Source organism: Rhipicephalus sanguineus, chromosome 3 (genome assembly GCF_013339695.2).
Source record: "Rhipicephalus sanguineus isolate Rsan-2018 chromosome 3, BIME_Rsan_1.4, whole genome shotgun sequence".
Taxonomy (NCBI): Eukaryota; Metazoa; Arthropoda; class Arachnida; order Ixodida; family Ixodidae; genus Rhipicephalus; species Rhipicephalus sanguineus.
Window position 1 is genome coordinate 23,301,820 of NC_051178.1, and position 14,138 is coordinate 23,315,957.

The following is a 14,138-nucleotide window of genomic DNA, read 5'->3' on the forward strand; positions in this document are numbered from 1 at the left end:
AAATATGGTCTATGTTGGGACTTTTTTTCTGGAACGATTATATTTAGTGAAAAGAGAAATTTTGCGTTGGACAATGGTCATGAAGTTGTACAATGCGCGAAAAATAGTTTCAGCCGCATATAGTGCGAAATAGTGCGTACAGCTGGCGGCAAACTTTCAAAAAAGTTAGTTTTGGCCAATGTTCAGTCGTAAATTGAACATTGAGGTGGTCCTAGTAAAAATGCTCCAAATAGCGCATTTATTAGCAACGTGCACTCCCCACAAAATGAGAAAGTTTTATCAAATTACTTTTTGTTTTAAGCAAGAAAAAAATTTTTTGAAGTTGACTCCCACCTGTGTCTGCCCTTGTACACATTTTGTCCTCGCAGGAGAGCGTCCGAGCAGAAACTACGACTTGCGCGGCTGTGAGCCTTCCTTCGCTGATGGGTGTACATATAGGCAACATAGTCAGCTTTTCTACGTGTTTATTGAAGGTATTAATTAGCCAGTATTAGAAACGAGGACACTACTAGAGTGTATTTGATAGGATGTCAATGTCCGCTGACAGCGTGCATATCGTTCTCGCGCACCTCAGTCAAGTGACACTGTTGTGTTCAATAGGCCGTTACTTGCGATAGTATTTAGTAATAGGGAAATACCCCGTCGTCATGAAAACCATCGCTCGCGTAGGGTGGTGGATATGCTGCAAAGTTTACCAGCACAATAGCGTTCAAGGGAACGTGGTGACCACGGCGTTAAAGAAGCCGTGACGATTTGCCTGTAAGCGTTTCGGCAGGCTTAAATGGCATGTACTGCATTTAATAAGATGGTAGAAAAAATACGTTGTGCTTTACTCACTCCTCTTGTTATAGTCATACCGAGTGGGAGAAAACCTTAATCCGCTGATCTTTGTTAGTCCCTAGGATCGAGTGACGATGACTGAAATCTCAAATGGGAAGACCGGCCGGTTATAGTAATCTATCAGCAGTAAAGTGGTGGCTGCTTTGCTCCCAAGACGGACAAGATTTTGCGCGGAATTGGCACGGTCGCTGGATAAAAAAGCTTTATCCAGCGGCCGTGGTATTGGCCTCGAGATCTTGGAGTGCCGCCCTCTCGTTTATGACGTCAGAGCGGGGACTCCGCTCTCAACCGCGCTGCAGCAGCCGCTGCTCCTGTATGCGGATCGTCTGCTTCAGGCGGAAACTTTGTCGAACGAGCAGCCTCGCGACGGTCAACTAACGCATGCAACGAATGTTTTCGAGTGTAATCTTGAACTTGTTTTAGTTGCGGCCCAATCGACAGGGCCAATAAATCCCCCGGATGACCGACGAGTGCGTCGATGCCACCGACCGCATTGCTGGTAAGAAAGTGAAACTATGTGTGAGTGTTCTCGCTCGTTATCTAGTTTCCGGCGTACGATACTAATTAGTTTGGGTGTTTCTTTCGATATTTCAGTAAGGGTGCCGTTCTCCAGCATCTACAAGTGTGTAGATAAAGCTTGTGAAAGGTCGCGGTGCCTCATCGAGGGCGAGGCGGTGTACGACGCAGGCCACGTTGTTGAATGCGCGGTCGAGGCCGTCAATGTTGATCGCATCACCGTCGCAGCTCTCGTCCTGCAAACAAGTGCGCAAGTGCCGCGTTATTGCACACCCCCCTGCCGATGCCCATGATCGCAGGTTGTCCCGTAATGTTGGTTCAGTGAAAATGATATTACATCGTAGTTCATATTAACACCACACAGGGCCGTCGCTTGGGTATTAGAATATAACAAATAGTTAATCACTAATTATACCACTCACAGGGCCACAGAGATTAACGTGGCAAAGGCAAGCTGCGTCGAGTTCAACGCCACGCAGCCTAACGAAAAGGTTAAAGAGCTGCGCTTCTAAAAGTGTCTGTGCTGCCTCAGGTGAAAACTTTTAGAGAATGTACACTAAACAGCGGCAACAGGTTTCGCTTATGAATTTATGATAAGTATTCCGCTAGGCACATGCTTGCCTTCATAAGTAAAATACGCATGCACACCATCCAAATGCAGCCGTAGTCTCATATCCTGCGCTGCGCTGCGCCGCTCAGCTGAGCTCACGAGGCGCGCTTTCCTGCAAGGCGGTTCCTTCCGCGTCGTCGGCTCCTTCTCTAGGGGCCTCCGCGGCAGGTTGTGGGACGGCACCGCACCTGGTGTACGTCGCCTATGCTTATAGCCTGCGTGCAATAAACGGCTTAAGTATTGGCGAGGCGCTTAAACGCGGTCACAAGCTTATAAGAGTGGCGCGTACACTGTAAGCAAAAGTTAGCCGAGATTGGGGTTTTTGCGGCTCATTACCTCTGAAAACTCCCTCGCTTCTAAAATTACTACCTCACGTTGGAGTAAAAGTGGCACATGACATAGTTTTACCACCACCTCTGAGGAACGTAGTAAAAGGATGTCATAATCCAATTTGACTACCTGGGGAGTATTCTGTCACGTGATTTTTAACCCCCGTTTGAGAGTTTATTACCATGTGACCTCAAGGTCCTCCCGCTCGCCCCGCTTCGGCGGCTTTTGTCCGACGATGAGTGCCCCTTCAAGTTTTTTTTTTTTTTTTTTTTCAAAGCTGGGCATTGTCGCGCCTCAGGCACTTCAGCTGCAGAAGCACAACGAGAGAGAAAAGCAGCCTGTGAACGAACGGACTTGCTCGAAGAAAAAAGCCTGCTGGAAAGCCGTACTGCAGATATCGGCCCTGGAGACAGGCGAGTTGTTGTTGTTGAGTGGTTCTTCGGAAAAGACGCTTTCTGCCTCCCAGATGGGGGCACGGCTCAGCGCCTGTGGGACGAGTGTAAGAAGCTTGCGCTGTATATGTCTGGTGGCGGTGATGGCAAGCGGCTGCGCACAGCGGGCTGGATCTGAGGTGCTTCTTCTATCATCGAGCGGCCGTGCGCTTACGAGCGCAAGGCTCCGAGCCTGGACGCCGTGGATACCTCGCTTCCGTGCCGAATCGCGAAGAGCTACGAAGAACACTCCCAGCGCCAACAAAATCAAGCTGGTGTGATCGTCCGTGGTTGCTTCCTGGAGAGTGACCGGCTACAACTATAAGAAAAAGGCTTCACTACGTCGTCGGCACCGAGCCGGCCAGCGGCCGGTGTGAGTGCCTCGCCGGAGCAGGTGAAACAAGCGTCGCATAGATTGTGTACAGTCCTGTGTACAACTGTATATAGTCCAAACTGTGTATTTCACTCCATGCGGCCGCCGCTGTGAAACATCTAGCGCGAAGGCGAGTCCCGATCGAGGCAGACGGAACCAACGTGCGGCCGACGGTGCACTGCGAGTACGAGCACGGTGAAAACCGGGCCTGCGAGCGGTCTCGTTCGTTGTAAGTGCATCGCTCCGTAAGACTCCTCGAATAGCGGACACCTATTTTTAATTTGTCTCTAAAATAACGACGACGAAAATTGCAGAGGAGATCGCCAGCTGTCGTTTATCGCATAGCCGTGCTCCTCGAAAAGGCCTAGCGAGGCCGTCGTTAGAACCTGGTACAGGCACGGCGCCGCTCTACTTCGCCGGCGTTCCTGGATATGTGCTGCTACTGTGTTTGTGTAGCGCTGCGCAATGAAAAAAAATGTTGAGTGGCCGTGGTTTGTGTGTGCTTAGGTATATTTTGCGGGTTTGTGCATCAGCACTGCTAACGGGAGTGCGGCCAACACGGAGTGCCAGCGAATAATTGGATAATCAAAAAGGTGAGATAAGGCGGGTTTATACTAAAAAGGTCGGTGTGTCTCATGGCGACTTGCCACCAAACTTAAAAGTTTACGCGTGCGCTGTGAATCTTTATTGTTCAAGCAAGCAAAACATAAGTCTCCTACCTGCACTACATGGCGGGTCAAGATGCGGTGCCTATATATACCGGCTGGCCGGAGTACGTTTGTACAGCGGAGCAGTCGGTTGAAGTGGTGTTTTATTCTGCATTGGTTGTGTGTGTGTGCGTGTGTGTGTGTATGTATATGTGTTTGTGTATGTGTTTATCTCTATATATGTCATGGATACTGTGTTTTCTACGTTGATTAAATTCGAATTTCGATGGATCATGGTGCAATCACGCTCCTTTTTTTTTTTAACCATCAGAAATAGCCGCGAAAACTGAGTTAGGGGAGTAAATAAATACTACTACATCAGCCACAAGAAACTGTCGACCGAGAAATAACTCTCAGAAATCACCGGGAAAACATTGTAAAGGCAGTAAAAAATTACTCTTACTATACTCGCTGAAAACCTCAGCGGGGGTAAAAAATTACTACCGTTGCTACGTTCAAAAACTCGGTTATCGTGAGAGTAAATTTTTACCGCGACTGGTACGTGTAAAAAAAAACCCAGAAAAGGTTGTGCGCTAGAGGACAAGCAGTTTACTCCCGTTTCTGGTTATTTTTGTTTAGTGTGTATGCGGTGGGTAGCAGAAGTCACTGTACGCGAAGTGCTTGGTGCACACTGTCAATGAAGGCGTGGGGCGCTTTCCCATTCTGAACGTGACTATCCACTTCTTCTTCAGCTTCGGGTGCTTATATATATAGGATAGTTGTGAAAGCTAACGCCTTTTTCACGAGCGGACGGAGTAGGCTGAAAGCAGTACTTCACCAATGCGCAGCACTCACCACCAAGACAAGCGGCCGCAGTTCTACGAAACAAAGAGCTGTAGTAATAAATGAACGTTAAAAGCAGACCAACGGTTATTCGAACAGCGTCAGTAGCCACCATACGCAAGATAACCAATTGAACTGCTTTTTTGTTGAGATTTATCACAACGGTGGTTTCAACACGGCGCTGGGCCTACGTAGCAGACGAAAGCGCGCGAATCCCCGCTCTGACGTCATAAGGCGCCGTTCGCAGCGCCGCCATCGGTCGCGCACCAGGCCAATAGTTAAATTTATGGATTTCCGCTGGTGGTCTTATTGCAGAACTTTGAGGTTGAGGCAAAGGTGGCGTTTTTAAGGAGGCTGCAATAAGAGTTTTAAATAAAGCGTGGTAGCGGCTAAGTGTGAGCATTTCAGGAAGTCACAGCTGCAAAGTCCATCTATTATAGCTTTACTAAGGCTACCGATTTCATTACTAGCTGGTGATAGCCGCCTGCGAAGTAACACTCAAAAATGAATCAAACATGAATACAGAACTAGTCCGGCTATCAGTTCTGCTCTGTATATAAATCCTAATGCATGGAAATACCGCCACCCAGATGAACATCGAGTGATGCGCTATTGGCTTGTTCACTTTTGCGCTAGAATTTAATTAGCTGACCGGTTGTGATGCTTTTCATGACGACGGCGTATTTCCCTATTACTAAATCCTATCGCAGGTAACGGCCTATTGAACACAACAGTGTCGCTTGACTGAGGTGCGCGAGAACGCTATGCACGCTGTCAGCGGACACTGACATCCTATCAAATACACTCTAGTAGTGTCCTCGTTTCTTATACTGGCTAATTAATACCTTCAATAAACACGTAGAAAAGCTGACTATGTTGCCTTTATGTACACCCATCAGCGCAAGAAGGCTCACAGCCGCGCAAATCGTAGTTTCTGCTCGGACGCTCTCCTGCGAGGACAAAATGTGTACAAGGGCAGACACAAGTGGGAGTCAACTTCAAAAAATTTTTTCTTGCTTAAAACAAAAAGTAATTTGATAAAACTTTCTCATTTTGTGGGGAGTGCACGTTGCTAATAAATGCGCTATTTGGAGCATTTTTACTAGGACCACCTCAATGTTCAATTTACGACTGAACATTGGCCAAAACTAACTTTTTTGAAAGTTTGCCGCCAGCTGTACGCACTATTTCGCACTATATGCGGCTGAAACTATTTTTCGCGCATTGTACAACTTCATGACCATTGTCCAACGCAAAATTTCTCTTTTCACTAAATCTAATCGTTCCAGAAAAAAAGTCCCAACATAGACCATATTTCTCATAATTAAGCCCATATAAAAAAAGCACAGTAGGGTCAAAATTGACGAAACATTTTTAAAGTGTAAAGTCTATCATCGTTCTGCAGAAAAAAATTTGTCCCGGCCTAATTGCGAAAGAACGAAATGTTTAATAAAATATTTTCCGTGTCATAGTTTCGAGCTTCTCAAAAAACTTCACATGAGCATTACGCTACTGAAAAATTTTTTTCGTAAAAAATATCTTGGTGGAAGACTTCTCTCTTCAGATAGATAGTCCTCAATTTTTTTCAAGCAAATCGCAGGTGGTCGAGCGCCAAGGTTGGGACAGTTGGCATGGAATGACCCATATATATATATATATATATATATATATATATATATATATATATATATATATATATATATATATATATATATATATATATATATATACCACCTGAAGGCCACAAGTCTGCCAGACTTCATGCCTTCAGGTAGTAGGCGAGTTATTATTGGTGAGCTGTCAGCTCGTAAAAAGGCCACGTGCTACATGACGCCAAACTTAGTCCAGAGTCTTAGTCCAGAAAACCGTGGACGCTGATGATCTCCCTAGTGAGGTAGATCAAGTAATGGGGCAAACTTGAAAGCTGTGCTTCTCAATGCGCTCGAGTCCACTGCCTTGTTACAAGCCGGTACGATCGCTGCACGCTACCATATGATAAGCCAAGTGAAGCAGGCTAATCGGAGACTAAAGTGGGAATCTATTTTAGCTGTCCCGGCTAGGCACAACTAAATTACTAGACACTTCTGACCCTCCCAACATTTCTCAGAGAGGGGGCTAGCGGCCCCCTTGCCACCCCGGTAGATACGCCTATGCTATTGCGCCAACGACACTGTGTATTCTAAAAGGAACAAGAATAAAACAACAGAGAGTCTCGCAGTATATATGTTTGGTTACAGTGCCTACATACTCAATACAAGTGTAGGCCCAACATATTTTGTTTCGCCTCCCTTCTTTTAACGCGTTCACCCTTTTCCTCGTTAGTGATTCTTTGGCATTAAATGTTCTGTCTTTGACTCGCATACATACATGTGTGTGATATGTATGTTATATTGAAAAAAAAAATACGAGCCCATCCACAAGATGGAAGCCAGCGTCACTATAGCGGGCCTGGTATTGTGAATATTGCTATAGGTAATTTGTGTATTTTGTATATTATTAGTATTGGTTATATTGAGCGAATAAAAAGACGTACACTCAAAGATCCTGGAGGTTCTCTTGCGCATGACGGGTATTATATCATCAAGGGCGGCCAACGGTAGTCCTAAAATGAAATCCTGTAATACATACGGAACACCGTTTTTTTTCGAAAGTGCAAGTATATGGCACGACGTTCGTTTCTTATGCATGAGGACTTTTCTTTGAGGCAACATTGTTGACGTCATTCTGCCATGTCGGCGAAATCGTTCACCATTATGTTTACATTTATGATGCCTTTTTTTCGACGCAAAGCAATGGAATCGGTCAGCACAAAATTTCTTTACGCGTATTTTGTCTACGGACGCGATCGCCGAGAACACAGAAGGTTCAACTTTAATAAAACTGACCGCGCTCTTACCTGGTACGCGGTTCGCGTCTTTTCGCGCCCAAACAAATTGATCTCAGCCACACCTGTCGATAGAACGACAATAGGTTTCTCCCGACGCCTCACATCTATCACACAAACGTTGTCGTAGCAAACAAAAACGAACGGAAGGCCTGCATATAGCACGTATCCGCTACAGATCGGAAGTACCCGAGTGACTAACCTTCTTGCGCAGTTTGTCGAAAGCGCTGTTGAGGTTGAACATGCGGCGTCGCTCTCGGATGTTGGCCGCCCTGCGCTGAGCCACGGTGGCCACCCGGCGCCGTGGCTTGCTCTTCCCGCTGCCGCCGTGCGGCGGGCACGCGAAGCCGTTCTGCTGGGCAGCCCCCGCGGGCGATCTCTTGCCCTGCACAGTCATGGCCGGGAAGCGAGAACCCGACGAAGGGGCCGACACCACCGCGCCTCCACCGGCCGAGTGGTGTCCGCCAATGCCGAAGTGGCCGAACTCGAACGCCGAATGGTAGGCGCCTGCTGCCGAAGGGGCGCCCAGGCCTTCCCAGGCCAGGGGCGAGAAGGCGTCTGGCGGCGGACCACTGCTACCGGCCTCAAAAGCGTATGGTCCCAATGGCCCGCCGAAGCCGTGCGCGGCCGCAGCCGCCGCACCTGCAGCGCGCAGCTCGGAGAGCCGGAAGTCGTGGTACGAGGCGAGTTCCACGTGACTCGACAAGTCGAGGAATGCCGCGGCAGCTGCTGCAGCGGCCGCCGCGGCAGTAGTTGACGCTCCGCTGACGCCGCCACCGCCTCCGTCAGGTGCGACGAACGCTGCCGGTGCGGGGTGAAGTCGAGCGGACGCCATTATAGGGCAGCGCGCTGAGTTGCCGCGCCAGCTCGCCCGCACCTTTGCGCGCCTCGCCCCCTTTGCGGGCCTTGAGAAACACAGCTAAGACAAAACAGCAGCTACTGCCGCCTGCTGTGAGGTATACCAGCGTCAATTTGTGCACGGCTACTTTCACACGTCGAGTTTTCCTCGGAGGGCACAGCGCCACGTCCGCGAAGAGCGAAGGGAGCGCTGACGCTGCCAGTGCAATATCGCGGCGTGCGCCAGCCGCTCCGATGTTTTTCACGCTCCGGCTGGCACGACGCGGTGCAGCGACGCGCACTCGATGTCGTACGCGGCCTCCAACGGTGGGCGGGGCGAGGGGCGGTTCCTTCCCGCACTCCCATTTTCCCTCGCCGTTTTCCCGTCCAGTAAAAAGGAGGAAGCTTTCAGATTTTCTGAGAGCACGCCCTTCGTCTTCTAGAAGCCAATAGAACGAGCGCATCCCGCGCGATCGGGCGGTCTTTCCCAAAATCTGGTGCCGGGGGATGACCGACGTGCCTCCCTCGCCTCGGTGACAGTTTTCCTCCTCTAAGAAGCAGAAAGGTTTGCAGTCAGGACGCCTGAGTTCAGCGAGATATTTCAATGTTTTTTTTTCTTTTTCTTTTTTTGAACGTTTGGCAACAGCTGTTCTATACGAAGTAAATATACGCGCTTGCTTTGTTGACCAGCCTGAAGTTTAGGATTCTGTGCACAACGGAAATTCGCGCCTGTCGACAAAGCGGTGAGGCTCTGACCTGTTCAGTGCAAAATACGTGCGTAGTCTCAAAGAAGTCGTAAGCAACTGTGGCAATTAGCATTTTGATGAAAACAAAGAACGAAGTTACACTAACCAAAACCTACTATGCACGTCTGCAAGACTATCCTCCCACCCCTTACCACAGTATAAAAATTTTTCAAGCAATCCCAGAACGCTCCGCAGGCGCGCGGGGCGCGAAGAAAAGACTATGTACGTACGTCGAGCTTTTCGGTGACCCGCTGCTCGTTGGCGCCGTGCCAGTACCAAAAGAAAGCAACACGTCTACGCTTGTTGACTATTCTTGAATCTTAAATACTTGACACATGCGAACGCATTTGCATGTATCTCTATGTATGAAGTCAATCAATGAAGTGTCTCTATGTACGCAGCCAATCTAGGTTTTACCGGACGGATGTATATTGGATACAGCAGTTTAATGGCATGCGCGTTACGGCGTGCCGATACTGTGAAGACGCAGTGCCGTGAGAAATATCAGCTGAAACACAAAATTCATGTTTATTCATCGATCCCTTGTAATGTACCGATGTCAATGTGACGTAATAAATTTTCAGAGATACCTTTCCGCTAGAGCAGTGGTTCTCAAAAAGGGTTCTGAGAGCCATTATGGGGGCTCCGCGAAACCCATCTCGAAAAAAAAAAAATAACGCGTTTTTTGGAGGCAAAATATGTCAGAGGAAAGCGGCCCATTCTAATTTTTTTATATGCTTCACCGCATAACACTGTTGCATTGCGGCGAAATTTAGTGATGTTTCCCCTTTTTCTTTCTTTATAAGCTGGCCGTAAAGCTTTTAACGCGATAGGATTAAAGAGCCCTTGTCGCAGGCATTCCAGGTGTCGGCATCGACGTCATTGGTTGTGATCGCAAAAATCGTTATTGTCCATGACCCAAAAACCGCCATGCATGCAAATAATAAAAACGTTGCAGTGGCTTAGCTCGGCTATGCCAGGATATACGTAGCGTTAGCAAAGGTTCAGCTGATTATTCTTAGCTTTTCCTGTCTCCGCAGCACGTTTAGCCTTCTTCTGTTCATTCTTCCTTCGCTCAACCGCTAATTGCGAGGCAAATACTTCGGGATCCGATGAGTTAAGCTTCTCCGGTCTTCTGCGCCGTTGAGCAACATTTGTGCTCTCCTTCTCCATGGCTATACCACACTGGCAAACGCCAGTCAGAGGCGCTATCAAGCGGCTCCAGCGCAGTGTCAGACGGCGACTGCACAGCGAAGGCGAATAGCTGCGCGCGCGCCGGCGCCAGTGCGTCTGCCACGGCTGCGGTTGACTACGACATCACTCCTATGGAATGCGCAGACCGGCGGCGGCAATCCGCGCGCGGCGGCGGCGGAGTGCGCGGGAGGTGCCAGCTCCGGTGCGCCAGCTGCGTGACATCACTGATCCTCGCGCATGCGCAGCACGGCTCTTGAGGAGGCCCGCTAAGCTGGCTCGGCTAGGCAAGTGTAGCTAACGCTACAAAAATGATGCACCTGAGGTGCAATCGAACGCACGCCTTCGGCGTGGCAAGCAGGTGTTCCACCACAGAGCTACGCCAAGGGTTGGAACTGCGCCGAGAGTAACTTTCATGCTTCACAAACATACACTCTAAGCAGAAAAAAGCGAGATGAGAGTAAATGGACCTGTCTTCTAGCGCAAGCCCCGATGGGGGTTTTATATACTCAGTCCAGGCGGAGTAAAAAAATTTACCCACCTTAAAGGGGTACTGACACGAATATTTTCAGTTGTCGTTTTTTTGCGCCAAACGAAAGGTCAAGCCCTCGAGAGCCTAGAAAAGGTAGTGCTAAGCGCGAGTGTGCCTTGAAAAAGTAATTACAGTATGTTCTTAAAATTTAGTTTCGGTTCCTACTGTACCCTGACGTCACAACACGGTATGAGCTTCTCGTCACGTGCTCGCACAATATACAGTGACGTTTCCACCTCATCTCCGCACCGTGGCTCCGTTGGTGACGCACAAGCGGCCATTTTGGAAGTTTTGATGACGCACAAGCGGCCTTCTTGGAAGTTTTGGTACCTGACGTCATCACAACTAGCCAGACTGCTGCGTGAAGTTCCCAGAATTTGTACTGTAGCCTGACGTCAAGCTAGTGTCGATGTCAGTAGGTGCGCCATGAAAAAACTGACTTTAATATCAAATTAAAATACCTTATCAGCATTCGCTGAGCTTCCCACTTGCTCAGAGCCGTCTCGGCATACAGAAGATTTGTATGGCAGAGTAAACTCGCCTCCGAAAAAAACGCCAGGCCTGCGCGGAAAGCGCAGCACAGTCACAGCGAAAGCTGGAAGAGCGGCATTTCTAGAGCCCGTTATAAACTATCCTGTGGCTACTAATACAGGTACATTAGCAACGTACCCACTACGCCACAAAGCGTATTTTTTGGGAAGTTGGGAAGCACCCAGCACGACATTATTCGTTGTTCTGCGGAGAAGCGAGGTACCATATGTAAGCGATTATGTGCAGTTTGTTGATGCGGCGGTTGATGACGATGAATAATTATGGTTGCGCCCTTTGTAATGGGTTGGAAGCTTTAAACGACCCACTAGTTACGTAATGCATATTGTGTGACGCCCGGTCGTTATTTAACTGTCCCACCACGCTTTATAACATACGTTAACCGGAGAAACGTAGAGCGAGAGAGAGAGAGAGAGAATTGACTTTATTGAGACCCTGAGGAAATGAATCATGGGAGCCTTATGGGCTTCCTTGGCAACCAACAGAAGTGCACTTGCGAGGAACCCGCTACGCTATAAATCATTGTAATTATTGAGAAGTAGGGCAGTAGGCACTGTGCCATTTTTCGTCATTCTACAGACAGCCGTGGTACCTGCTAAACGCATGTAAGGCATTATGCGCACTTTGTTGATGCTTTGCGTGATGACGATGAAGAATTGTGGCAGAGCTCTTTGTAATGGGTTGGAAGCATTTAACAACCTACTCGTTGCGCAATTCACATTGTGTGACGCCTGGTTACAGAATTCGCGTTGTGCGACGCTTGGTGCTTATTCTACTCTTTTACCACGCTATATTGCATATGCTAATGTGGTTCCTTCCCGACAGGAAGCCTGTATAAGACCTTTTTGCAAAGCAGTTTCAAGCACCGGCATGGCTCAGAGGTTGAATACTGGGCTCCCACGCAGAGGGCCCAGGTTCGAACCTCGTTCCATCCTGGAATGTTTTTCTTATTTAGTTTTTTTTCTTATTTCGAGCGATACTGGTTACGGACACCGGCGGCGGCGGCGGCGGCGGAAGCGGCGGCGGCGGAAGCGGCGGCGGCGGCGGACAACTACGGCACCAAAAACGGCCGGTGGAATGATCTCTGTAAAAAGGTGTCAGTACCCCTTTAAGGACGGTGGTTTTGGATGGACTGAGGGGAGTATTTGTTTACATCCACCGGGGAGCTTTTCCATGTCAGTATGGGAGTAAATTTTTATAACCATCGAAAAAAAACGCTTTTCGCTGTCGGACCGTGCGCCATAGATTTTTTAATTAAATTAGCATCGAAGCACGCAAGGTCGACAACACTTACACAAACACGCACATAACGTTCGCAAAGTAACACAACACTCACACTGACAACCACTCGCCGCTGGCGCGATTCACAACCAAACTCCGGTTACCGGGTATATATACACTGTAAGCAAAAGGTAGCCGAGATTGGGTTTTTGCGGCTCATTACCTCTGAAAACTCCCTCGCTCTTAAAATTACTCCCTCATGTTGGAGTAAAAGTGGCACATGACATAGTACTACCACCACCTCTGAGGAACGTAGTAAAAGGATGTCATAATCCAATTTTACTACGTGGGGCGTATTCTGTCACGTGATTTTTAACCACCGTTTGAGAGTTTTTTGCCGTGTGACCTCGGCACCGCCGCTCGCCCCGCTTCGGCGGCTTTTGTTCGACGAGGAGCGCCCCTTCCAGCTTTTTTTTTTTTTTTTAAAGCTGGGCATTGTCGCGCCTAGGGCACTTTCTTTCACTGAAACTGCAGCTGCAGAAGCACAACGAGCGGGACAAGAGGCCTGTGAACGAAATGACTTGCTCGAAGAAAAAAACCTGCTGGAAAGCAGTACTGCAGCTTTTCGCATATCGTTGGCCGGAGACAGGCGTGTGTAAGAAGCGTGCGCTGCATATGTTTGGTTGCGGTGATGGCAAGTTTAACTCGCGCGGGCGTCCGGCTGCAGCACATCGGGCTGGATCTGAGGTGCTTCTTCTATCATCGAGCGGCCGTGCGCGTACGAGCGCAAGGCTCCGAGCCTGGACGGCGCGAATACCTCGCTATCGTGCCGAGTCGCGGAGAGCTACGAAGAACACTCCCAGCGGCAACAAAGTCAAGTTCGTGTGATCGTCCGTGGTTGCTTCCTAGAGGGTGACCGGCTACAACTTCGAAGCGACCAGAAAAAGGCTTCGCTACGTCGTCGGCACCGAGCCGGCCAGCGGCCGGTGTGAGTGCGTCGCCGGAGCAGGTGAAACAAGCGTCGCACAGATTTTGTTTCACAGAACAGTCCGAACTGTGTACATTCCAAACTGTGTATTTCGCTCCATGCGGCCGCCGCTCTGAAACATCTAGCGCGAAGGCGAGCCCCGGTACGAGGCAGACGGAACCAACGTGCGGCCGTCGGTGGACTGCGAGTACGAGCACGGTGAAAACCGGGCCTGCGAGCCGTCTCGTTCGTTGTAAAGTGCATCGCTCCGTAAGACACCGCGAATAGCAGTCACCTATTATTTTTAATTTGTGTCTAACATAACGACGACGAAAACTGCTCAGGAGATCGCCAGCTGTCTTTCATCGTACAGCCGTGCTCCTCGAAAAGGCCTAGCTACGCCGTCGGTAAGGAGCCCGTACACTCTAAAAACTGGTAAGCGTATCGCAAGAGTAAGGAAGCCGAGTTACTCTTCAGAGCGTTCTCTTACTCTCGCAAAGCATCGCATAGAGTGAAATGCACGTTCACTCTGTACGAAAGGAGAGAGTGAAATGTGCTTATACTCTACCTCCATCTGAGAGAGTGGAATGCCCGTATACTCTTCTGGCATGACAGAGTAGA

General features: G+C 49.0%; 1 protein-coding gene across 1 annotated transcript in view; it reads right to left on the bottom strand.

Moving 5' to 3' along the window:
• Positions 1-8,592, bottom strand: part of LOC119386491 (class A basic helix-loop-helix protein 15) — a 127,648-nt gene extending 119,056 nt beyond the window's left edge. The window contains exon 1 of the mRNA XM_037653761.2: positions 7,677-8,592. Within this exon, the coding sequence (XP_037509689.1) occupies positions 7,677-8,309 (633 nt within the window). The 5' untranslated portion in view covers positions 8,310-8,592. The remainder of the gene's footprint in view (positions 1-7,676) is intronic.
• Positions 8,593-14,138: the final 5,546 nt, after the last annotated feature.